The 24,841-nt window shown below is 36.1% G+C and overlaps 1 protein-coding gene and 1 long non-coding RNA gene across 7 annotated transcripts; one reads left to right on the top strand and one right to left on the bottom strand.

Moving 5' to 3' along the window:
- The first annotated feature begins 152 nt into the window (after positions 1 to 152).
- LOC114319116 (uncharacterized) lies at positions 153 to 12,278 on the top strand. 6 transcript variants are annotated; one of them, XR_014362196.1, is made up of 5 exons: positions 153 to 292; positions 377 to 447; positions 1,463 to 1,645; positions 1,771 to 1,821; positions 11,828 to 12,278. It is a non-coding gene; the product is annotated as an uncharacterized LOC114319116 (long non-coding RNA). The 6 variants fall into 6 exon arrangements; XR_014362197.1 differs by having other exon boundaries at positions 161 to 292; positions 370 to 447; XR_014362199.1 differs by lacking the exon at positions 1,771 to 1,821.
- Positions 12,279 to 23,004: 10,726 nt separating this feature from the next.
- Positions 23,005 to 23,343, bottom strand: LOC145819305 (uncharacterized). Its single transcript, XM_082913283.1, has one exon. The coding sequence runs from the start codon at positions 23,341 to 23,343 to the stop codon at positions 23,005 to 23,007; it is 339 nt and encodes a 112-aa protein (XP_082769409.1).
- Positions 23,344 to 24,841: the final 1,498 nt, after the last annotated feature.

Below are 24,841 nucleotides of genomic sequence, written 5' to 3'. Positions count from 1 at the left end.
TTATGGATTACCTACTAGATCTGTTTGAATGATTTTGATCGATTTTGGTGTTTAACAGACTATCTTTGATTGAGTCTCAAATTTTTTTTTTTTGATTGACTATTTTCCGTCTGTTGCAATTCGGGTTTGAACTATGTATAATATTTTGTTTTGCCTCTGATTTGGAGATATTATTTGCTTAATTTTATGGTTTCTTTGTGTATGTGGACTATGTATGTATGTATTTAGTTCATTTGTGAGGATGTGGAGGATTGCAAGGCAAAAACTTGGAGCTGGAGGATTTCCTGTTCCGGTAGGTCTTTCAATCGTATGTTTTGATTTTGAAAAAGGAAGATTTTTTTGCATCTAATAGATAGTATTTAATTTCAGATTTTAGAACAATCCTTGCAGAGGATACAGCAGCCTGCAGTATCCGCGTTGAGATGTTATTCATCTGCTACCAAAGAGGTAGTTGTGGATTATGTTCATTGTGTTCAATTTTTTCGTTTTTCTTTGATGCTTATTTGGTTGTTTAGAGATGTTAGAATTAATTTTATTTCATGAGCTGATTTTTCTTATTTTGAAAATCATGAAAACATCAATTAGGTTATTGAAAACTTAACTTCTCACTTTATTTTTTTAGTTAGTTATTTATTTAGTTCAAACCCGTTAGTTATTTAAATAACTTAACTCCTCTGAAGGTGTTTAACTGACTATCAGATAATATTTATTTATTTATTTATTTATTTATTTATTTAGGTCTCAATTTATTTATTTATTCGATAATAACTTCTCACCTTCAGATTCAAACTTAACTTCAATTAGGTTATTTATTTAGTTAGTTATTTATTTATTGTCAAATACCATGACCTGATTCTAACATATCCCTTTTTGGTAATGTTTATTGAGATGTTGGTAATGTTTATTTATTGAGATGTTGGTAATGTTTTTTTTTTTTTTTCCAGTTAAATTCTCAACCTTAGAACTTTCTTTGTTTTTTTAATTCTGTTGTATGTGTATTTTTTATTTTTATTTATTTATTTATTTTTGTTCTAATTCTCAACCTTAGAACTTTCTTTTGTTCTAATTTATTTATTTAATTCCGATCGTACGAACTTTACTCTCTCGAATTGGATGTACTTACATTTGTTATATATTATTGCGAGAGCTTTACTTTATGGATTACCTACTGGATCTGTTTGAATGATTTTGATCGATTTTGGTGTTTAACTGACTATCTTTGATTGAGTCCTGTATGAATAGGATTGCTTTAACAGTGGTCTATGATAAAAAAATTTAAAACAATTTTTTTTTTTTTTTGGATTGACTATTTTCTGTCTGTTGCAATTCGGGTTTGAACTATGTATAAAACCAGGCAACTCAAAGGTAATACTCTCTCTCTCTCTCTCTCTCTCTCTCTCTCTCTCTCTCATAGTAGTAGCAGCAGCAGTAGTAACAATATTCTCTCAAATTCTATCTTTAGATGGGCATATCCTTGCACACATCCTGGCTGCAACCTCCATTGGAGTCATCTCTGCCACTGCGTTTCACTATTACCATCGACAAAAGCCCCAAAAACAGTTGGAAGATCAAACCGTAGTTCCATTGTTAGACAGGAATGAGTCTGGCTGTGTTGCCAAACTTGAAAGATTCTCCAATTATGTCGGTAAAAATCTATTCATCTCCATTCTTTTCTTCTTTTTTTTTTTTTCATAATGTTTTACCACTTTACAACAACTAAAATGTTTTGTTGTTTTTGTTTTTTGGATTTTGGGGATGGGGATGGATCAGCTAGGCAGATAGGACTTTTGGTAATGGTGATTTTTGGAATTATTAAGTTAGGTAAATATCAGAGTTCCAATCACCCCGCATCGACTTCATCCTAATCTCTTTGTTCGTCATTTGTTTTTTCTACGTTTTATGCTTTCTTGATCTATGTGATTTTTATTTTATTTTATTTTTTTTTTAAAATGATCGGTTGTTGGAAATTTTGAAGAAAATAAACTAAAGGAATTTGTGATATCTCTCTTTTCTTGAACTGCAAATATGATTTCTAATTTAGTTGGTTGTTTAATTTATTTGTGAGCGAGTAATTAATATTTGGGATTGTAACTTTGACATATTTTTTCTAATTTTGTTTGCAAGAATAAGTTTAGATTATCCTTAATTTGTTTAGTTACCATTACATTTACATATAGGCTCCATTTGGATGGGTGGATTTGAAATGAAAGGGTTTGAGGAAGAACCTTCATAAAATTGTAGGAAGGTTATCTATTGCATGTATAGATTGATAATATTAAAATAGGTGATTGAATAGAGAATATAGATAGGAGAGTTGTATTTTGGTAAGATCCCTGTATAAGAATAATTCGTATAAGGATTTCAGGTAAACTATTTAAAATCCATCAATCTACAGCTCTTGTGTAACGCCCTCAAAATAATAATTTTAAACCCATTAAATAAGACATGCATTGATATTCAAAAGCTCCACATTCTTTCATTTATCAGAGTTTCATTACAAAAAGTATTACATGTTAACAACAAAAGCAAATGCCCTATGGGCTTACAGCTTTCCAAGTTAACACTTGGTTACAACAAAAGAGTACTAACTCAAACACGTTAAGCCCTTGGCTTGAATTTACATGTAATACATCAAAAGTAAAACAACAAAAAGTCCGCCTCTGGCCTCTCAAGCTACGTCCTTGGAGGTGGCATGCTACCTGTACCTGAAAATGATATTCCCATATAGGGTGAGCCACAGCCCAGTAGAAATACACTAAACCAACCATGAACAATGACTAAAAGATTAGCAACTGATAGATGGTCAACACTGACACTTCCATTTACATCTCCCTACGTTACCATGACAGCCAAGTCTATATTACAATTCACTTTTCATTTTTGTTCAACTTTGAGTTTGAAAAACAAGGCTCAGTACTCTGGCCCGAACGTTTGATGAGATCATAGTTCATCACTAGAACACTTTCGAAATCCAAGGTGGATACACATTATTTTGTTGTATCAATAACACATAAACTACTCCCATACTTCGCAAACAATGATGATATACATTTTAGTGCTATATCAAATCAAACAAACTTTTCAATAGATAAGCATATGAGCTATATCACTACTACAACAGATAAGCATATGAGCTGTATCAACACTTCAATAGATAAGCATATGAGCTGTATCAACACTTCAACCGATAAGCATATGAGCTATATCAACATTCCAACAACCGGTTTAGTGGTACATCCCCCATCTTCCCCTAAACCATTAACCGGTTTAGAGGTACATCCCCCATCTTCCCCTAAACCGTGGAGTACATCCCCTATCTCCTCCCATACACAAGTAATGCATATAAACACAGAATCACATATGCAATCAATCAATACATAAAATTAATGTATTCTATCAACCGACATGCTCTATGACACATCCAATTGATTAGTTTTAGTTTGCCTAATCATCAAGCATTGTCTACAACAATCAACACTACCCTCCGCCGGTAGCCCAAGGCAATTATTTCTAAGCAGGAAATAAATGCACAATGGATATTCAATCGACATTTCAATTCGGTGAGTGATAAATAATTCAACTACACCCTTTAACCCCATGCACTCCCAATCTCAGCAATTCCATTTCATTTCCTCATTTCCCACAATTAATTATCTCAACTAATTAAACAATGTAATTAGGTCATTTTCCATAATTACCATTACCACCCTTAGGTCCCATTTTCATCAATGATTCAACATTTATTCCATTTCTCTATACCAAACATGCATCTAGGTTTATTACAAATAAAACCCCAACTTTTGTAAAATAACACAAATGGCCCAAACTTTCACAAAATTACCAAACCAACCCCAACATCTCAAATTCCCAAAATTTAAAGACAAAATCCATAGAGAGGAGTAGGATATCCCTACCTCAAATTCAGAGCTCCAAGGGAGAAGATGAGTAAAACTCAGAAGTGCTCCAAATCCCAAATTTCTCAGATCTCAACAAAGCCCTCGACGATCAACACACTTCTTACAAAGGCCCAAGGTGAGGAAAACACTCTAGGTAGATCAATCCTAAGAGAGAAGTTCGGTTTTAGAGTGAGGTGCTCTCCAATGGAGGTTTTGAAAAAGTAAGAGAGAGAAAGGAAATCAAAAAGTGATCAAAAAGGTGGTTTCACGAACTGATATAAAAGCAGGTCCGCTCGAGCGTACAACACCCCGCTCGAGCGTACAGACACAAGTTCACGCTCGAGCGTCCAACGATCCGCTCGAGCGCCGGGTGCACTCTCCCAGAATTTTCTGCAGACGACCAAAATGCTGAGAGAAGGAAATTCACGCGCGAGCGTCCAAACTGCCGCTCGAGCGTAAAGGCAGCAACAAAAGCTCGCTCGAGCACAAAACCGCCGCTCGAGCGGAGAGACCAAAACCTGGGCAAAATTTCAAAGCTTTAAAACACAACCAACTAATTCCCAACTTGCCCAACACAACCCAAAACTCTAAAACAAAGAGTAAGGGATAGAAATGAGGATAAGACAACAACGAATCTACGAAACTGAGTCCAGATTATAGTTATACAACAACAGGGAATACCGGGATCGCTATAACCTCCCCCCCTTAAAGAATTTCGTCCTCGAAATTAAAGATACATCAAAACACAAGGCCAAATGATCATAGAGCATTCAACAACCGAACCCCAAGGAAAGAAATTACTTTCAAAACAAGCCTCCGACTCACTCTACCAAGGGAAAGACCAACCAAGGGAACACATTCTAAATAACACCACCTTAGGTGCGCAAGTCTCAACAAATCAAACCTCCCCCGAAACAATTCACCAAAAACCGACTAGTGCTCCAAACTTAGTCACCACTCAACAACACGACTTAAAACAAATCTTAAAGTAGATAATAAGAAAACATTTTCTTGTTCAAGAGGCATTTCTCAAAGATGTTTAAATTTTCAACGTTAACGTTCCAGGATAAATCTTGCATTTTCCATACGAAAACTCAAAAGCTTTGTAAACATTTTTCACAAATACGCTGTTACCCAAAACGCAGAGTTATCCACAGTTTATTTGCCCAAAAGAGTAATATGGAATTCTTAAAAAGAAAAACCTTGAATTAAATCAACTTTTCAACAACGCATTTAGATGACCCCAAACACTAGGAAAATTTTGTTTTCCATTTCTTTCCAAATTAACACTATCAACAACCATCACTCACGTAGTGATGACACAACCAACACGGAACACAACATTTCTATAATGATAATTAATAGAAATAACAACCGTACTATCAACACATAAGGTATAAGAAATTCATGGTTTTGCAATTTTATCCCGCCTCCCTTTACTTAACCACTTTATAATCATAAACATGGCTCAGAAACACACAAATGATACACATTATAGTGCTGTATCAACATCAAACTAAACACCATACATTCATAATGTATAAAAAGCCAATCATTCACAATGATCAATCAATACATATATTATATGTATTATTCCAACCGTCAGACTCAACGACAAAACATGTTCGATTAATTTCAGTTTTCCTTAATCAACATACGGAGTCTACAACGAACGAGACTAAACTCAAGGTGACCAATGCCACCCCAACACCCGATACCGACAAGCTGACTAGTCAACTCAATAAACTCTACACTCAGTAATCCACACACTGATGTGCTACTCAGACCACTAACCCCAACCACGGAGTTCTCTACACGAACCACAAATTTTGGAATCTCACTGGATTTCCTAAAATTTAACCGCCTCAACATCGCGTCTAAGGGAATCACCATCCCCCGCCATGGTTATCTAGCAAGCCTGCTCACTTCCTTGACCGAAGACCGACATGGTCAACCTCAATCACAACATCCCGAATACGAAGGACTACTTTGACCCACGCTATACTCATTACTTTAGGATACGAATTGCTCTACCTTCAAAGAATGTTGGCAGCATCCACTCATAACCCACACCCAACAATGGATAACCAATCACAATATGAACACTACCCCTATACAACCAAGGGGGTCACCACGGACTCACTATCTAGCAAGGCCCAACACACGAACCAGCATATAGGTACCATTCCCACTAACTCGAGATACAAATCTCACGTTCCCTCGAACATTCTCATATAGTCCTGCCAACACCGCGCACCTCTCGAAACCATCCCATCTAACACATTCAACCGTACTAGGAAAAACCTCCTTATTTTGCAAGCCCTCTTACTCCTACACCGAATCCTCCAATAACTCATAGGGTCCACTCGTTACTCTATATCTTACTTGTCACTCATCTCGAGAGTACCATCAAGAGGCCCGGCCTCCGTGCTAAACCACTAGTCCACACTACCGCTAGGCAACCATCATGAACCAAACCCCGACACCGTCACAAGTCGCCGATAGGGCTTCCAAAGATTCACTCATCTAACTTTCCAGAGGGGTAAAAGTCCTCGCCTCCCTCGTCATTAACCCACATCTTCATCCGCAAACACCATACCACTGTGACTCCACCCACGGGTCACACTCCAACCATGGGCTATATACCCAATTAACGCTTCTGATAATATCCTCTGACTTGACCAGTGCTAAGGTACGAACTTATCACATTCAATCCAAATAAAGAAATTTGAAAACTTAGGGAGACATCCATTATACTACAGCCCGAGGTATAGTACCAGCTACTTACAACACATCGCTCCCGATACAACAATCACAACCTTATATAGGGACTGACATCCTTTCACTTGAAACGGCCAATCAGTACACCTGCAATCTTGACAACGTTACTTACCACGAAGGTACGAGTCCAACCTTGACAAAATTATGTGCCATGCCCCCGTAGGACACCATATTAAATACGTGTTACATCTAGTATTAATCGTACACTTCACATCCTCTCAAGTTCACCCGACAGTAGATCAAAAGCTATACCACGCACAAACTTTAAATGGGTAGTACTCATGTAATTCCACATACTCGGCAAGTAAAACAGTTCTCGCTCCAATATTACCTTGGCTAGGACACGTACCCCTCGGTGGTTCTTCCAAATTTTGAAAACATGGCTCTCTAGCCCTCATCCTCCCCAAATCAAGTCACAAGCATAAAATTTTTTTTTTTTTTATATAGGAACTTTATACATTAATAAAATTTTAGAGCTACGACATGCTCCAATTCACCCACTCTAGGGAAATTAACAAACAAAGCATATATGTATATATATATAGATAAACAAACAGTTTAGATGTTTCAACCTTCCCAAAACACATTGGTTACACAACGGAACCCAATGATCACAAAACAATAATCCACTGATTACAAAACGGATTAGTCAAAACAAAACCATCCCATCAGTATTACTACTACTACCGTCCCTTGTTGGACCGCCGAAGTTGGTCATCCCCGAACATAAGGCAACCTACGAGCTTACAAGTCACGGACAAGAACCACTGGTATGCCCCCTCTGCCCACACCTGGAACAACTACAAACTTCCCTAGCTGGGACTTGGGAACTCGACTCTACTGAGGCCCTCGCAATCTGGCCTGCTAGTCCCCCAAAACGATACTGTTCCTGCCCAGTCGAAAGAAACTGAGCCTGGTTAGGTTGCAAAACCCCTAAAGAAGCTCCCGGCTGAGTACAAGAACGCCGAATATGACCCGGCTGATTACACACCCAACAGGTAGGCGGTGCCTGAGCACGAGATTGGTTCAGAATCTGGGCTGATGAAGACCCCAACAACTGCCTCCCCACTGAGCATTTAATCGGTCCAAAACCCGACTGGTTGGATGATCCTGGTGGTACAACTACTGGTTGAACTGCTAACCCCACCCCTTTCTTCTGTGGGCAAACCGAAACCCTGTGGCCCAGCAGACCGCATCTGAAACAAATGATGCCCCTCTGCTTACTTTCCCCCGAACCCAAATCTGACACTGGAAGGGCAGTTCTAGCCCGTCCTCCCTGTTGCGAGTTTAAAACCCTCTGCCTCTTAAAAGGCCTACCAACACCCTGAGTCACAGGAGTTGCCGAGATGGCTTCCTCTCCACTCTGCCCCATTGCTAGCACTGCAGCCTCTACATGGGCGGCCGCCTCAACAAGCGCCCTATATCTTTTATGCCAAGACCCCGCTATCCTTACACGGATGTCGTCACGCAGCTTACTCTCAAACTCAAAACAACGTAAGTCCTCCGTCTCCACCAATTCTGGAGCAAACCTCGACAGATTAGCAAACCATCTTTCGAATCGCACCAAAGGTGTAGTACCTTGGCGTAATTCCACAAATTGTTTCCGCAGCTCTTTCCGAGCGGAAGGAGGAAAATCGCAACTTCCTCGCCTAGGCATCCTAGTAAAAGTAACGGAGACACGTTAGCACACTCATACATGTGCCGAGGCTAAACACTTACATCCTAACACATGGACAACTGTAATTCACTCCACATAAGCACATAAACATGTAAGCACTTACGAATTTCATTTCCAGATAATGATAGTCCCGAGGCGTTACTAGAGTTCCGATCAGAAACAGCATTGATCAAGTGCCTTTCCAACAGGACTCCCAGAAACCCAAGGATCCAATCAACATCCAAGAAACTACATTCCATACCCAAATAGTCACATAAACATGTTATCACAAAAGTACATAACATTACGTCTAAGTCTCTAACAAGCGAGAGAAACCCATTGTGATACTAATCACTTCCCACGTACCCAAAGTATTCGAACCAGGTACGCTCTGATACCAAGTTGTAACGCCCTCAAAATAATAATTTTAAACCCATTAAATAAGACATGCATTGATATTCAAAAGCTCCACATTCTTTCATTTATCAGAGTTTCATTACAAAAAGTATTACATGTTAACAACAAAAGCAAATGTCCTATGGGCTTACAGCTTTCCAAGTTAACACTTGGTTACAACAAAAGAGTACTAACTCAAACACGTTAAGCCCTTGGCTTGAATTTACATGTAATACATCAAAAGTAAAACAACAAAAAGTCCGCCTCTGGCCTCTCAAGCTACGTCCTTGGAGGTGGCATGCTACCTGTACCTGAAAATGATATTCCCATATAGGGTGAGCCACAGCCCAGTAGAAATACACTAAACCAACCATGAACAATGACTAAAAGATTAGCAACTGATAGATGGTCAACACTGACACTTCCATTTACATCTCCCTACGTTACCATGACAGCCAAGTCTATATTACAATTCACTTTTCATTTTTGTTCAACTTTGAGTTTGAAAAACAAGGCTCAGTACTCTGGCCCGAACGTTTGATGAGATCATAGTTCATCACTAGAACACTTTCGAAATCCAAGGTGGATACACATTATTTTGTTGTATCAATAACACATAAACTACTCCCATACTTCGCAAACAATGATGATATACATTTTAGTGCTATATCAAATCAAACAAACTTTTCAATAGATAAGCATATGAGCTATATCACTACTACAACAGATAAGCATATGAGCTGTATCAACACTTCAATAGATAAGCATATGAGCTGTATCAACACTTCAACCGATAAGCATATGAGCTATATCAACATTCCAACAACCGGTTTAGAGGTACATCCCCCATCTTCCCCTAAACCATTAACCGGTTTAGAGGTACATCCCCCATCTTCCCCTAAACCGTGGAGTACATCCCCTATCTCCTCCCATACACAAGTAATGCATATAAACACAGAATCACATATGCAATCAATCAATACATAAAATTAATGTATTCTATCAACCGACATGCTCTATGACACATCCAATTGATTAGTTTTAGTTTGCCTAATCATCAAGCATTGTCTACAACAATCAACACTACCCTCCGCCGGTAGCCCAAGGCAATTATTTCTAAGCAGGAAATAAATGCACAATGGATATTCAATCGACATTTCAATTCGGTGAGTGATAAATAATTCAACTACACCCTTTAACCCCATGCACTCCCAATCTCAGCAATTCCATTTCATTTCCTCATTTCCCACAATTAATTATCTCAACTAATTAAACAATGTAATTAGGTCATTTTCCATAATTACCATTACCACCCTTAGGTCCCATTTTCATCAATGATTCAACATTTATTCCATTTCTCTATACCAAACATGCATCTAGGTTTATTACAAATAAAACCCCAACTTTTGTAAAATAACACAAATGGCCCAAACTTTCACAAAATTACCAAACCAACCCCAACATCTCAAATTCCCAAAATTTAAAGACAAAATCCATAGAGAGGAGTAGGATATCCCTACCTCAAATTCAGAGCTCCAAGGGAGAAGATGAGTAAAACTCAGAAGTGCTCCAAATCCCAAATTTCTCAGATCTCAACAAAGCCCTCGACGATCAACACACTTCTTACAAAGGCCCAAGGTGAGGAAAACACTCTAGGTAGATCAATCCTAAGAGAGAAGTTCGGTTTTAGAGTGAGGTGCTCTCCAATGGAGGTTTTGAAAAAGTAAGAGAGAGAAAGGAAATCAAAAAGTGATCAAAAAGGTGGTTTCACGAACTGATATAAAAGCAGGTCCGCTCGAGCGTACAACACCCCGCTCGAGCGTACAGACACAAGTTCACGCTCGAGCGTCCAACGATCCGCTCGAGCGCCGGGTGCACTCTCCCAGAATTTTCTGCAGACGACCAAAATGCTGAGAGAAGGAAATTCACGCTCGAGCGTCCAAACTGCCGCTCGAGCGTAAAGGCAGCAACAAAAGCTCGCTCGAGCACAAAACCGCCGCTCGAGCGGAGAGACCAAAACCTGGGCAAAATTTCAAAGCTTTAAAACACAACCAACTAATTCCCAACTTGCCCAACACAACCCAAAACTCTAAAACAAAGAGTAAGGGATAGAAATGAGGATAAGACAACAACGAATCTACGAAACTGAGTCCAGATTATAGTTATACAACAACAGGGAATACCGGGATCGCTAATCCATTCTTGATATCTAAATTTAAAATACTACACTGAATTAATAAGATATACTTCTTGAATGAATGATGCCAAATGTATTAATCTGAAACCCATAAATCCAAATGTAACCTCAAATTTTCATGTCATGTTGTGGTGTGCTTGACCTTCTGGATGTTGATGGATATGTAAATGGATGAAATTTGTATTTGAATTAAGAATGGAGCAGATTTGGATGAGGTTGAGCCATCATTATCATATTTCCAAACTGATAGAACAAGTTGATGAAAGGGTTTAGTTTAGCTTCCCTACCTTTTCTTTCTGCTGTGATCTGAATTTTTTTTAGAGAGAAGTCCCCCTATGTTTTGGTAAGATCCCTGTATAAGAATAATTCATATAAGGATTTCAGGTAAACTACATTTACCAACTATTTAAAATCCATCAATCTACAGCTCTTGAATCCATTCTTGATATCTAAATTTAAAATACTACACTGAATTAATAAGATATACTTCTTGAATGAATGATGCCAAATGTATTAATCTGAAACCCATAAATCCAAATGTAACCTCAAATTTTCATGTCATGTTGTGGTGTGCCTGACCTTCTGGATGTTGATGGATATGTAAATGGATGAAATTTGGATTTGAATTAAGAATGGAGCAGATTTGGATGAGGTTGAGCCATAATTATCATATTTCCAAACCGATAGAACAAGTTGATGAAAGGGTTTAGTTTAGCTTCCCTACCTTTTCTTTTCTTCTGTGATTTGAGTTTTTTTTAGAGAGAAGTCCCCCCCCTCTCCCGCGGCTGAACCGGGCTGCTCAGAAGACTAGGTTCACTGTGTTAAAAAGCTGGATATGTCAATTTGTTGAATTTCCTGTTAATGTGTAAATTATTCAGTCCTTATGTTCCTTTTGTGTAGGATGAGAATGTAGCATCAGATGATGCTGAGGATGATGGTGACGCCAATGGTAGTAGGCAAGATCGGAAAGGAGATGAGGTTGAAGAGGAAGATGAAGGCAGGCATGCAAAGATGTTGCAAGAAATCACTGGGCTTCCAGCTGAGGCTTTCGAAGGTAACATTAGTCATCAAAATTTTAATAAATTCTGAAGAGGTGACTGCTGGATTTTTAAACAGCACCTGTATCCATCATGACTTCATTTTTTCCTGCATCTTTTGTGTGCAATGGTTGATTCACACTGGCAGATTTTTGGCTGATTGTAGAGATGTTTGTTTAGGGGGAGTTGTTACCCATTAAAATTTTATGTCCTTTTTCTAATTTATGTATTTTTTTACTGCTAGCTTTCTATTGTCACTTTCCTAACATGAGAATTAGACGAGAGCTATGAAATTGGATCTAAAGTTTGCTCAACATCAAAAGTGGGTGATGTCATTGAATCCAGATTTATTGAATTTGTAATCACAACTGTCTTGATTTATTTGAATTAATTATATGTTATATTTGATTTATATTGTGATTGCATTAATTAAAATAAACTTATAATGCTAAGGACATTCCCTCAAGCATTTACAAGTCAATTTAAACTTACACAGTAAATTAATTTTCTGAGGAAGGTAATTTTCCTACGTAAGGATCACTTCATCACCCATGAAGAACTTAGGTTGAGTCTTAATATCCTATTTCATCTAATATGTGAGGCTATCAAGTAGTATCATATATATCCAGTTTGCCTAATGTTCCTTAATCATAAATTGTTTTATGGGTGGAAAATTGGTGGGTTTGGCGTATGTTATCATACACTTGAGCCACACCACATCACAGAAATATCCACGAATCCCATTTTGATTTGTGGGTGGAAAATTGGTGGGTTTGGCGTTTTCCACCCATAAATCACAGTACTGGCCCGAAATGGAGTACTTGGGTTATGTGTAGAATTGTGGATACTTTTCTCAAGGTTTCAAATATTTTTCCGAGTATCACTGTAATTTTCCCAACATGAGAGTTAGGTTACACTACTACCCAAAAAAATAAAATTGAATAATTTGAGATGTTCTAATCTGTTCAAACACGCATCTGTTGTTGTGGAACTTTTCTCCAACATGTAACCTTCTAATGAAAATAATTTTGTTGAATGATAGAATTTATGTGTGCGCGTTGTATTTTTTGTAATCAATTTCTTAGTCTCTACCATTTCTACATCCAAAAACTACTCTCTTTTTTTGTTTCTCTAAAAAATAAAAAATTAAATGATGAGTTTATTTGAGATTCTACTACTCTCTCTCTTACCTAATTTGAAAACAACCTCTCCAGAATAGAATAATTATGTAGTTTTCTCTGTATGGTATATTTCTATTTGGTATTTTTTCATTTTTTTTTCTCCTATTAAATTTTTTTTGTCCTATTAAATAGTGTTGGGATTAAATTTAAATTTAAGTAGTGTTGGGATTAAAAAATAAATTTAAATAGTATTGGGATTAAATTTAATTTTATCAAATTAAAAATAAATTTAAATAGTGTTGGGATTAAATAGTGTTGGGATTAAAAAATAAATTTAAATAGTATTGGGATTAAATTTAATTTTATCAAATTAAAAAATAAATTTAAATAGTGTTGGGATTAAATAGTGTTGGGATTAAAAAATAAATTTAAATAGTGTTGGGATTAAATTTTATATTAAATTTGTAATTTTATCAAATTAAAAAATAAATTTAAATATTGTTGGGATTACTTGAAGAACCGAATCGATCAGCAGAATACGATGGGGGAGGTTTCGATCACTCGGTTGTGGTTGAGATTGATGAATTTTATTCTTATTTCGGATAGATATTGAATTTAATATATAAAAAATCATGTAATCGACCCAATCAACTTATTCATATGCGTACAAATTTATTAAATGTGGCATTGTCCAGATGTACATCTTTTGATCGTATAAGTATTCTTCTCCCTAAAGATAGTTTGGATTCTACTACAAATATTGTTTATCCTGAAGTATTGTTGTAGTGTTCCATGTTCATAAAATCACGTTTTATCAAAAGGTAACCATGTAAATTTATTTCTATTGATTATATATCTTTTTTAATAAAATTTCAATTTAATAATAATTGGAAATATGGATTTTTTTTTAGGATTGGATCGAAAAATTTATGGAGTTTAAAAGAAGAAATACAACTAGCTTGCTTCGATGGGGATGTAATAAGATAATTTCAATCTCAAAGTATTTTGATATGTATAATTTCAACAAATATACCGGCTTATATAGATATTTTCTTTGTTTCCACAAATTACCAGATTGTTGTGCATGTTCCTCATTGGGGATACATACAAGTTGATACAAAGACTTTTTCGAGAGTAATGATGAGGAAGTTTGGGCAAATACATGTTTGAAGACATGTTATTGACACATCTTCTGTAAAGCATACAAATTCTGGAAAGCTTTAACCCACTTTTTTTAATAAAGTTTTAATCCACTCTTTTGGTGTATGACAATATAATGTTTGTTTTTCTTATGTAGTTTTAATTTGATTTGCAATAGTAGCACTAACTGGTGTGCATTTTAGTTTTAATTTCTTTTAAATTGTAGAATATAGTCTGCTAAATATATTTTTATAACTGCATTTTAATCTTAATATTATTTACATCGTGCCTTTAGGCACGGGCATACGCTAGTATATATATATAATTACACTTATTTAAAAACTGTGATTAAAAAGTAGTAATGCATATATAATCACACTTATTTAAAAAGTGTGATTAAAAAATAGTAGTGTATATATAATCACACTTTAATTAAAATGTGTGATTAAAAAATATATATATAATCACACTTATTTAAAAAGTGTGATTAAAAAGCAGTAGTGTATATATAATCACACTTTAATTAGAAGATGTGATTAAAAAATATATATATAATCACATTTGTTTAAAAAGTGTGATTAAAAAGTAGTAGTGTATATATAATCACACTTTAATTAGAATGTGTGATTAAAAAGTATATAAATAATCACACTTTAATTAGAATGTGTGATTAAAAAATATATATATAATCATACTTGTTTAAAAAGTGTGATTAAAAAGTAGTAGTGTATATATAATCACATTTAATTAGAAGGTGTGATTAAAAAATATATAAATAATCACACTTTAATTAGAATGTGTGATTAAAAAATATATATATAATCACACTTGTTTAAAAAGTGTGATTAAAAAGTAGTAGTGTATATATAATCACACTTTAATTAGAAGGTGTGATTGAAAAATATATATATATAATCACACTTAATTGAAAAGTGACATAAAAAATAAATATTATCACACTCAATCAAATTAAGTGTGATTAAAATATCAATCTAATTTTTTTTATCACACTTCTAATAAAAGTGAGATCTTTTTTTTTGTTAAAGTGTGATCTTTAACTCTTTTTGTAGTAGTGCCAAATTCCTTCCCAAATTCCTTAACCAAACATAGCATGAGAGGAGGGAAATATTAGATCCTTTTAGGCAGAAGCATAGAAAACATTGCAAAGCAGCCTACAAACGACACAGACAAAACTCCAATTATTTCCATTCCATCCCTTAACTGGGATAAAATTCTGTACTAATACCCAAATTTGAAGGAAAGGACTTGAACACTTGTTTTTGAAGGAAAGTACAAGCAAATGAAACAGGATTGAAACTCAAATCAGAGGAATTAGCTAATGTTAACTATTCAAATTGTCTAAGCTATCCAATCAGAGGAATTAAAGGAATATCAACTATCGATATTGTCTTAACTATCCATTTTGTCTAAGCTATCCATTCATATGCTACCAAAAGCTCAAAAACCAAATGCATTGCAGAAAGTAGCATAAATAAATGCTCGGGTTATTTATCTGATCGAGTGACGAATTGACCTTTGCAGAACATCAGTGCTGATTGTTCCGTTCTTGTTGTTTGAATCCTTAGATCGAAACCAAACTCTCTACATAGTGAAAAGCTTCGAACTGAACTCCACTGATAGGAATATACTTAGTCTCTCCATTTTGGGGGTTGTGAATGTTGGAAAAAATGGTGTTTTATATGGTTTATTTTGGGCCAACTGTAAAGCCAAAATTAAGTGGGCCCCAAACGTCTTTTGCAGTGGGTCCGAAGAGGTGATGTTTTCCTTACCGCGTGGCAAGTCACACGGTGAAGATAGAACGTCAAAACCATTTATGAGTGAATGGAAAGTTGACGTCGTTTTCGAGTTTAACATTAATTTTTTAGACAAAGTTCATTTGAATTTTTTCAATAAAAATTATTGTGGGAATTTTATTTAAATATAAATTTATTTTTTGGTTTCCTAAAGTGGTTTCCTAAAAATGATTAAACTATTCAAGTAGTTTAATAAGAATATTTCCAATTGTTTGAATAAGTGTGTTCAAAGTGCAACGGACACATTTTTCAAAAAAGTTTGAAAAACTGTTTGAATAAGTGTGTTCAAAGTGCAACGGATACATTTTTCAAAAAAGTTTGAAAAACTGTTCCATGCAACGGTTGGATTTCAAACAGTACTTGTTCGGGTCAAATGTTTGGCTATATATACAGCCAATTTCCAGGAGTCAGGATGATCCAAAAATTAGTCAAAATATTCCATCTTTGTTGTCCAACTTTGTTCTTTTAGTGCATTATTCTCCATATTAATTTTAGAATAAATATTCAGAGAGTTAGAACACAGGTTTGGTTCGCTGAACAATTTGTTTTGGAGTGCTACTACAAATTGGTTAAGATCATTGTATCCTAGGAGATAGACGCCACTCAACCATAAGCACCGTAGCGGGGCGAATCTGTCTTAAGGACAGAGTGTCACACACTCGACTTGGTCTTTCAATTTTTATTTGGTTCAACAAAATAATTTCTGTAAGCTTTATTTTATTTTGTTTGAATTAATTTCAGTTTATTTTATTTACACAGAAGATTGATCCAACAATCTTAAGACAGATTAGAATTATTCTGTTTATAGAATTTTTCGTTTGTTTTCTATTCTCTTTCTTCTTTTAAGAAAATGATTTTATGTGGATTTATAAAATAATATTCTGGTTGGAAAAACAAATAGTAATTATATGCTTTTTGACAGATAGTAGTAATTTACTGTCTATTTTCTTTGACAACTAGTAGTACGATACTGGTGTCATTCACAATTCAAAATATATTTTTGTGGAATTTTTTCAGTAATTAATTTTGGGTTTTAGAAATTATTTTCTGAGTTTTCATTACCTAAAATTCTGTTTTAGTATTGTAATTATTGAAGTGTTACGGAAATTAATTTTCTGTGTGGAATTAATTTGGTTGAATAAAATTTTATTTTATTTCCAAATTAATTGAAAAATAAAAGTTATTTTCTTAGTTCTTTCATTTTACAAAATTTAATTTCCTGTGTGGAATTAATTTGGTTGAATAAAATTTTATTTTATTTGCAAATTAATTGGAAAATAAAAGTTACATTCTTGTTTCTTTTATTTTTTACAGAATTTGGTTTAATTTTCTGTGTAGTGTAAATTCTAATTATAATTTTGTTTTATAAATTAGAATTGATGGCTACTGAAACTAATGCCCAAACAGGTACTACTGTGGTGGCTGCAATTGCACCAACCCCCTCTCCTGTGGTGACAGTACCAATAAATCATGGAGAAAAGCCAGAGCAGTTTTCAGGAACTGACTTTAAAAGATGGCAACAGAAAATGTTGTTCTATCTTACAACTCTGAAACTGGCTCGTTTCCTCCATGAAGATGCTCCTATCCTGAAAGAGGATGAAGCCGATCGGCTAGTGGTTGTTGCGGTTGATGCCTGGAAACATGTCGATTTCCTTTGCCGGAACTACAACTTGAACGGACTAGACAACACATTATACAATGTCTGCAATCCTATCAAGACGGCAAAGGAACTTTGGGAGTCTTTAGAGAAAAAATACAAAACGAAAGATGCCAGCTCAAAGAAATTTATGGTTGGCAGATTTCTAGATTTTGTAATGGTTGATTGAAAAACTGTGATCAGTCAAGTTCAAGATTTCCAACTCATTCTGCATGACATTCACACAGAAGGCATGTCTCTTAGTGGATCCTTCCAAGTTGCAACCTTAATTGAAAAATTACCACAAGGCTGGAAGGAATTCAAGAACTACCTCAAACACAAGCACAAAGAAATTTCGATGGAAGAATTAATTGTGCGTTTGAGGATTGAGGAGGACAACCGCAATTCTGAAAAGCGGGCTGGTAAGCATCCTATAGAGTCTAAGGCAAATGTGGTGCAACATGCTTCAAAAACCAAGAAACGAAATTCTTTTGGAGAAAGTTCATCACAAGGCTCTAAAGGGGGGGGGGAAATAAAAAGTGCAAGTTTAATGGCAAATATTACATCTGTGACAACGAGGGACATCGGGCCAGAGATTGCCATAGCAAAGGCAAAAGAAAAAGAAGAACAAGTAAAAAGCCTGCTCAAGCCCATATGACCGAAGTGGACAAGATTTCCAATGGTGTAGATGACATCAATCTTTCTGCAGTTGTTTTCGAGGCAAATCTTGTCAGAAATCCTAAAGAATGATGGGTGGACACTCGCCATATCTGTGCCGACAAAAAGATGTTCACATCTTATTCTATAGTGGACAATGGTTAACAACTTTTTATGGGCAACTCCTCAACTTCCAAAGTTGAAGGACAAGGAAAGATTGTACTCAAGATGACATCTGGAAAGGAACTCACTCTCAACAATGTGTTACATGTACCGGATATTCGCAAGAATCTTGTTTCTGGATCTCTATTGGGTAAGAATGGGTTTAGGCTAGTATTTGAGAGTGATAAATTTGTACTTACTAAGAATGTGATGTATGTAGGAAAAGGTTACATGTCTGATGGCCTTATTAAGTTAAATGTAATGACCGTTGTACCCTTAGTTATTAATAATACTACATCTTCTTCTTACTTGCTTGAGTCTTCAAATTTATGGCATGGTAGACTAGGACATGTTAATTATGGATCTTTGCGTAGATTAATTAATATGGAATGTTTACCTAAATTTGACATTGATTCAAATCATAATTGTGAAATTTGTGTTGAGGCAAAATTATCTAAAACTCCTTTTCATTCAGTTGAAAGAAGTACAGAACCACTCGAATTAATTCATAGTGACATTTGTGATTTTAAATCAATTCAAACTAGAGGTGGGAAAAAATATTTTATTACTTTTATAGATGACTATACCAGATATAGTTATGTTTATTTAATTAGAACCAAGGATGAAGCTTTGGAAACTTTCATTCAATATAAGAATGAAGTTGAAAATCAACTTGGTAAGAAAATCAAGAAACTTAGAAGTGATAGATGTGGTGAATATGAATCACCTTTTGGTAAATTTTGTAAAGAACATGGAATAATTCATCAAACCACCGCTCCTTACTCACCTCAGCAAAATGGAATTGCTGAAAGGAAAAATAGGACTTTAAAAGAAATGATGAATGCCATGTTAATAAGTTCTGGATTACCTTAGAACTTGTGGGGGGAAGTAATACTTTCTGCTAATTATATACTTAATAAAGTATCCTGAAAGAAAGTGAATCAAACACCTTATGAATTATGGCATGGAAGGGTACCATCCTACAAATACTTAAAAGTGTGGGGGTGTTTGGCTAAAGTGGCTGTACCTAGTCCTAAAAAGACTGAGATAGGTCCTAAGACCATTGATTGCATTTTCATTGGTTATGCCAAGAATAGTAGTGCATATCGATTTTTGATTCATAAATCAGAACATACCGAAATGCATGTAAATACTATTACAGAGTCTCGGAAAGCATCATTCTTTGAACATGTATTTCCAAATAAGACTAGACAAGAGACTAGTAACAATAAAAGATCTCATGATGCCATTACTAGTCAAGATCAAGAACATGATCAAGAACAAGAGTTAGATCAAAATGAGGAAAAAGAACTTAGGCGTAGTAAACGTGCTAGAACCTCAAAATCTTTTGGTCCAGATTTTCTAACATATTTGTTAGAAAATGAGCCTTTAACTTTTAAAGATGCTATGTCCAGTCCTGAAGCTCCTTTATGGAAAGAAGTTGTCAATAGTGAAGTTGAATCCATTTTGTAAAATCACACTTGGAAAATGGTGGATTTGCCACCAGGTTGTAAACCTCTTGGGTACAAGTGGATTTTCAAAAGAAAATTGAAAGCGGATGGATCAATTGACAAATACAAGGCAAGACTTGTGGTCAAAGGATTTAGACAAAAAGAAAGTCTTGATTACTTTGACACATACTCACCGGTTACTAGAATAACATCCATTAGAATGCTAATTGCCATTGCATCTCTATACAATCTAGAAATTCATCAAATGGATGTGAAAACCGCTTTCTTAAATGGTGAGTTACATGAAGAAATTTACATGGAACAACCAGAAGGTTTTTCTGTTCCAGGAAAAGAAAAGAAAGTGTGTAAATTGGTTAAATCATTATATGGTTTAAAACAAGCGCCACAGCAATGACATGAGAAATTTGACAAAGTAATGATGTCAATTGGATTTAAAATTAATGAGTGTGACAAATGTGTTTATATGAAAAAACACAGACAAAGGTTATGTCATTGTATGTCTTTATATAGATGATATGCTCATCATAGGTAGTAATAATCATATGATTAAAACTACCAAGAAAATGTTGAATAAACATTTTGACATGAAGGACATGAGCATTGCTGATGTAATTCTTGGTATGAAAATTACCAAAACATCAGAAGGTTATGCTTTGTCACAATCTCATTACATTAAGAAAATACTTGACAAATTCAGCGAAGATGATGATCATCTTGCTAGAACACCTGTAGATGTTAATTTTTTTCTATCTAAGAATGTACAGGAAAGTATTTCTCAATTAGAGTATGCCCAAATTATTGGAAGCTTAATGTACTTGATGAACCACACTCGCCCAGATATTGCTTATGAAGTAAGTAAATTAGGTAGATATACGAGTAACCCGGGAGTAGAACACTGGAAAGCAATTATAAGGGTTCTAAGATATCTCCGATTTACTCGTAACATTGGGCTTAATTATACTAGATATCCAGCAGTACTTGAAGGATACTGTGATGCAAATTAGATATCAAATACTAGAGACTCAAAGTCCACCAGTGGGTATGTCTTTACTCTTTGTGGGGCGGCTGTATCTTGGAAATCTTCCAAACAGACTTGTATTGCTAGGTCTACTATGGAATCAGAATTCATAGCTTTAGATAAAGTTGGGGAAGAGGCAGAATGGCTTCGCCACTTCCTTGAAGATATTCCAATATGGCCAAAACCGATGCCTGCTGTATGCATACATTGTGATAGTCAATCTGCAATAGGTAGAGCACAGAGTCATATGTATAATGGTAATTTTTGACCTATTCGTCGTCGACATAATGCCGTAAGACAACTACTCTCTAATGGAATTATTTCCTTTGATTATGTGAAGTCTAATGACAACATAGCGGATCCACTAACCAAAAGGTTAGCAAGAGAGCTAGTCGAGAATTCATTGAGGGGAATGGGACTAAAGCCTATTAAATAAGAGTTACCACAATGGCAACCCAACCTAGTTGATAAGAGATCCCAAGATCTAGGTTCAAAGGGACAACCGAGTTGTGTATGACTCAGAAGGATCACTGGGGAGTCCAACTCCTACCCATTTCTATGACGACGTAGTGATGTCTGCAGCGTTTTAGGTTAAGTAAGATTTTAATGATTCTTATATCTAGGTAAACCTAGTGGAGTATGGTAGGATACTCTTCATAAGAATCACCTATGTGAGTGTGAACTGGGCTGGCTCTATAAGATTTGTGAAGGGCTACAAGTCTTTAGAGCACTCATGAAAGACCAGGTTGTTCAGGGCCAAAATGAACACAATAGTGAGAACTAAACTGTGTCTGGGAATATACTATGTAAGTTCTATTGTTTTGGTTTACACAAACGGCTGAACAGTTTAAGACATCATGTTCACTGGTTAGCTAGTAAATCCGATAGTGTCTCATAAGGAAAGGTTCAAAGCCAAAAGCTACCTATCATTTATAGAATATTTCCAATTTCTGTACTCTCTGTAATTAGATCATGTTGTTGCATTTTCTCTCCATCAAATTCCATTCATGTGGGGGATTGTTGGAAAAAATGATGTTTTATATGACTTATTTTGGGCCAACTTTAAAGCCAAAATTAAGTGGGCCCCAAACGTCTTTTGCAGTGGGTTCGAAGAGGTGACGTTTTCCTTGCCGCGTGGCAAGTCACACGGTGAAGACAGAACGTCAAAACCATTTATGAGTGAATGGGAAGTTAACGCTGTTTTCGAGTTTAACATTAATTTTTTAGACAAAGTTCATTTGAATTTTTTCAATAAAAATTATTGTGGGAATTTTATTTAAATATAAATTTATTTTTTGGTTTCCTAAAGTGGTTTCCTAAAAATGATTAAACTATTCAAATAGTTTAATAAGAATATTTCCAATTGTTTGAATAAGTGTGTTCAAAGTGCAACGGACACATTTTTCAAAAAAGTTTGAAAAACTGTTTGAATAAGTGTGTTCAAAGTGCGACGGATACATTTTTCAAAAAGTTTGAAAAACTGTTCCATGCAACGGTCAGATTTCAAACAGTACCTGTTCGGATTCCTCAGCACCTGTTCGAGTCAAATGTTTGGCTATATATACAGCCAATTTCCAGTAGTCAGGATGATCCAAAAATTGGTCAGAATATTCCATCTTTGTTGTCCAACTTTGTTATTTTAGTACATTATTCTCCATATTAATTTTAGAATAAATATTCAGAGAGTTAGAACACAGGTTTGGTTCGCCGAACAATTTGGTTTGAAGTGCTACTACAAATTGGTTAAGATCATTGTATCCTGGGAGATAGACGCCACTCAACCGTAAGCACCGTAGCGGGGCGAATCTATCTTAAGGACAAAGTGTCACACACTCGACTTGGTTTTTCAATTTTTATTTGGTTCGACAAAATAATTTCTGTAAGTTTTATTTTATTTTGTTTGAATTAATTTCAGTTTATTTTATTTACACAAAAGATTGATCCAACAGTGCAAGAATATTCTTTCCCGTGCATCTTCTGCTATAATCTCACCATTCTTCGTGCATTGCAACAAGGAAAATCATTCAACACCCAAAACCGGTCCAATCACAAATTTCTTACACCAATTGCTCTCACCACCACAACAATCCTCTAGCATCCACACATCAACACATGGGTTGCCAGGACAATACACAACCACAGCAACATTATGTTTCCAGTCCATTAATTTGCAGTCGACAGAAGTCCCGTTGTAGGACCCAGAAAAATGGAGCCCCGGCAACATGACAAAAGCGTCATTTTGAACATCAAACCATGTGAAGCCAAGACAATGATTTGAAGCAGTTGAGAGCAGCCAATAGGGAGCTCCATTGACAATCACCTCACAAGACAATTTACGGATATAAAAGCACAAATCCATTACCTGAATCTCTCTCCAACAATCAGAAATTGAAGAGTAGACCTCGACTCGGGTATGTGACTTGAAAGAAACTATCCTGACAACCTTGTAGTCACTGGAAAAACGTAGTAGAATGGAATTGGAATCCGAATCCGAACCCGAGAGAGAGTTGAAGAAACCTAGGAGCAATTTGGATGGTGAGAGGGGGGAGAGATTTGAAGAGTTTAGTAGCGAGGTTGCAGAAGAGGAGGTGGATGCGTTGATGGAAATGGAGGGTTTGAGAGAGACAGAGGAGGCCATTGATGGAGCCGATTAGGTGTAGATCGCGAGTGTGGTTAGGAAAGGGGTGGACCAGAATGGTAGGGTTTTGAGACGATGAGGATGATTGTAACATAGAGAGGATGGAGGAGGAGCTGTGTTTGAAGGTGAAAATGGTGGCGGTAGTGGTGTTGGTGTGGTGGTGGAGGAGGTGGAAGGAGATGAAGGTAGGGTTAGAGATGACGTGGCGAAAGATTTTACATACTCACCTGAATCGAATGAGAGGTTTGACTGGGAGACGATTCAGAATGTCAAAGGTGATTTCGATTGGGAGATAGAGATTGTAGTCTAACGAAGAAGAAGACGATGAAGATGAAGACAAAGACATTGCATCATCGGCAGCCTCTGTATTTCTTTCTTGACTTGCCATTGTTGCTTCTTTCCAAGAATGGGAATAAAGAAAGAAGAGAGAGGAAGGGTTTTCAGAGAGGTTTTACACACAAGATCAAGAAATGAATAGGGACAGACCCCAACCAACTCCAGATAAAGTGGGTTAGTTAGAGCAGTTTGTATGTAGACTGTAGTGCACCAATGAACAAAAGCAAATAAGCAAATGCATTGGCAATAGTGAGTGCGTATAGGGATTCCGGGTTTTTCCTCCTTTGGTTGTTGTATCCGGACTTAGTTCCGTGGATGTTGGTAGTTGTTTTCATCTTATTTCTGTCCTTCAACTCTTTAAAATTGAGTTTTGGAATGTTTTGGGCAGGTTCGTTCAGGTTGGGTGTGTTTGGAAGCAAATGGTTGCTGTCCAGTTTTTAGCCTCTTCGCTCGAGCCAAGACTTTGTCGCTCGAGCAAGCCTTGAGTTGTTGTTTCTTCGCCCGAGCGTGGGTTTGTACGCTCGAGCGAGCTTTGTGTGTCTTCAGGTTTTTGTTCAGACGCAGCCTTGGCTCGAGCGAGCTTTTATTCGCTCGAGCGACCGAGCTGTATGTTTTGGGTTTCTTCGCTCGAGCGAGCATTCTGTCGCTCCACCGTGCTTCTGGGTTGCAGACCTGAAGCTTCGTGTTGTTCGCTCGAGCGAGGCTTTGTGCGCTCAAGCGAGGTATTCTTGTGTCTGGTCGCTCGAGCGACCACTTCTTTGCTCGAGCGAGGAACGTATATATCAATTCGCAGCAGCAGCTTCTTCTTCCATTTTTGATCCTCTTTCTTTTTGAAAACCCTAGATCGGCTGCTCCTTCTCTCTCTACATATCTTCTCTCTATA

The sequence above is a fragment of the Camellia sinensis genome, chromosome 2 (assembly GCF_055761805.1).
Source record: "Camellia sinensis isolate YWXY chromosome 2, ASM5576180v1, whole genome shotgun sequence".
NCBI lineage: Eukaryota > Viridiplantae > Streptophyta > Magnoliopsida > Ericales > Theaceae > Camellia > Camellia sinensis.
Note: the sequence above shows the minus strand (reverse complement) of the source record. Positions and strands in the feature narration are given on the sequence as shown.

What these genes read in the sequence shown, in the direction of transcription:
- LOC145819305 (XM_082913283.1), bottom strand. Translation starts at nt 23,343, where the DNA reads ATGGATTTGTGCTTTTATATCCGTAAATTGTCTTGTGAGGTGATTGTC.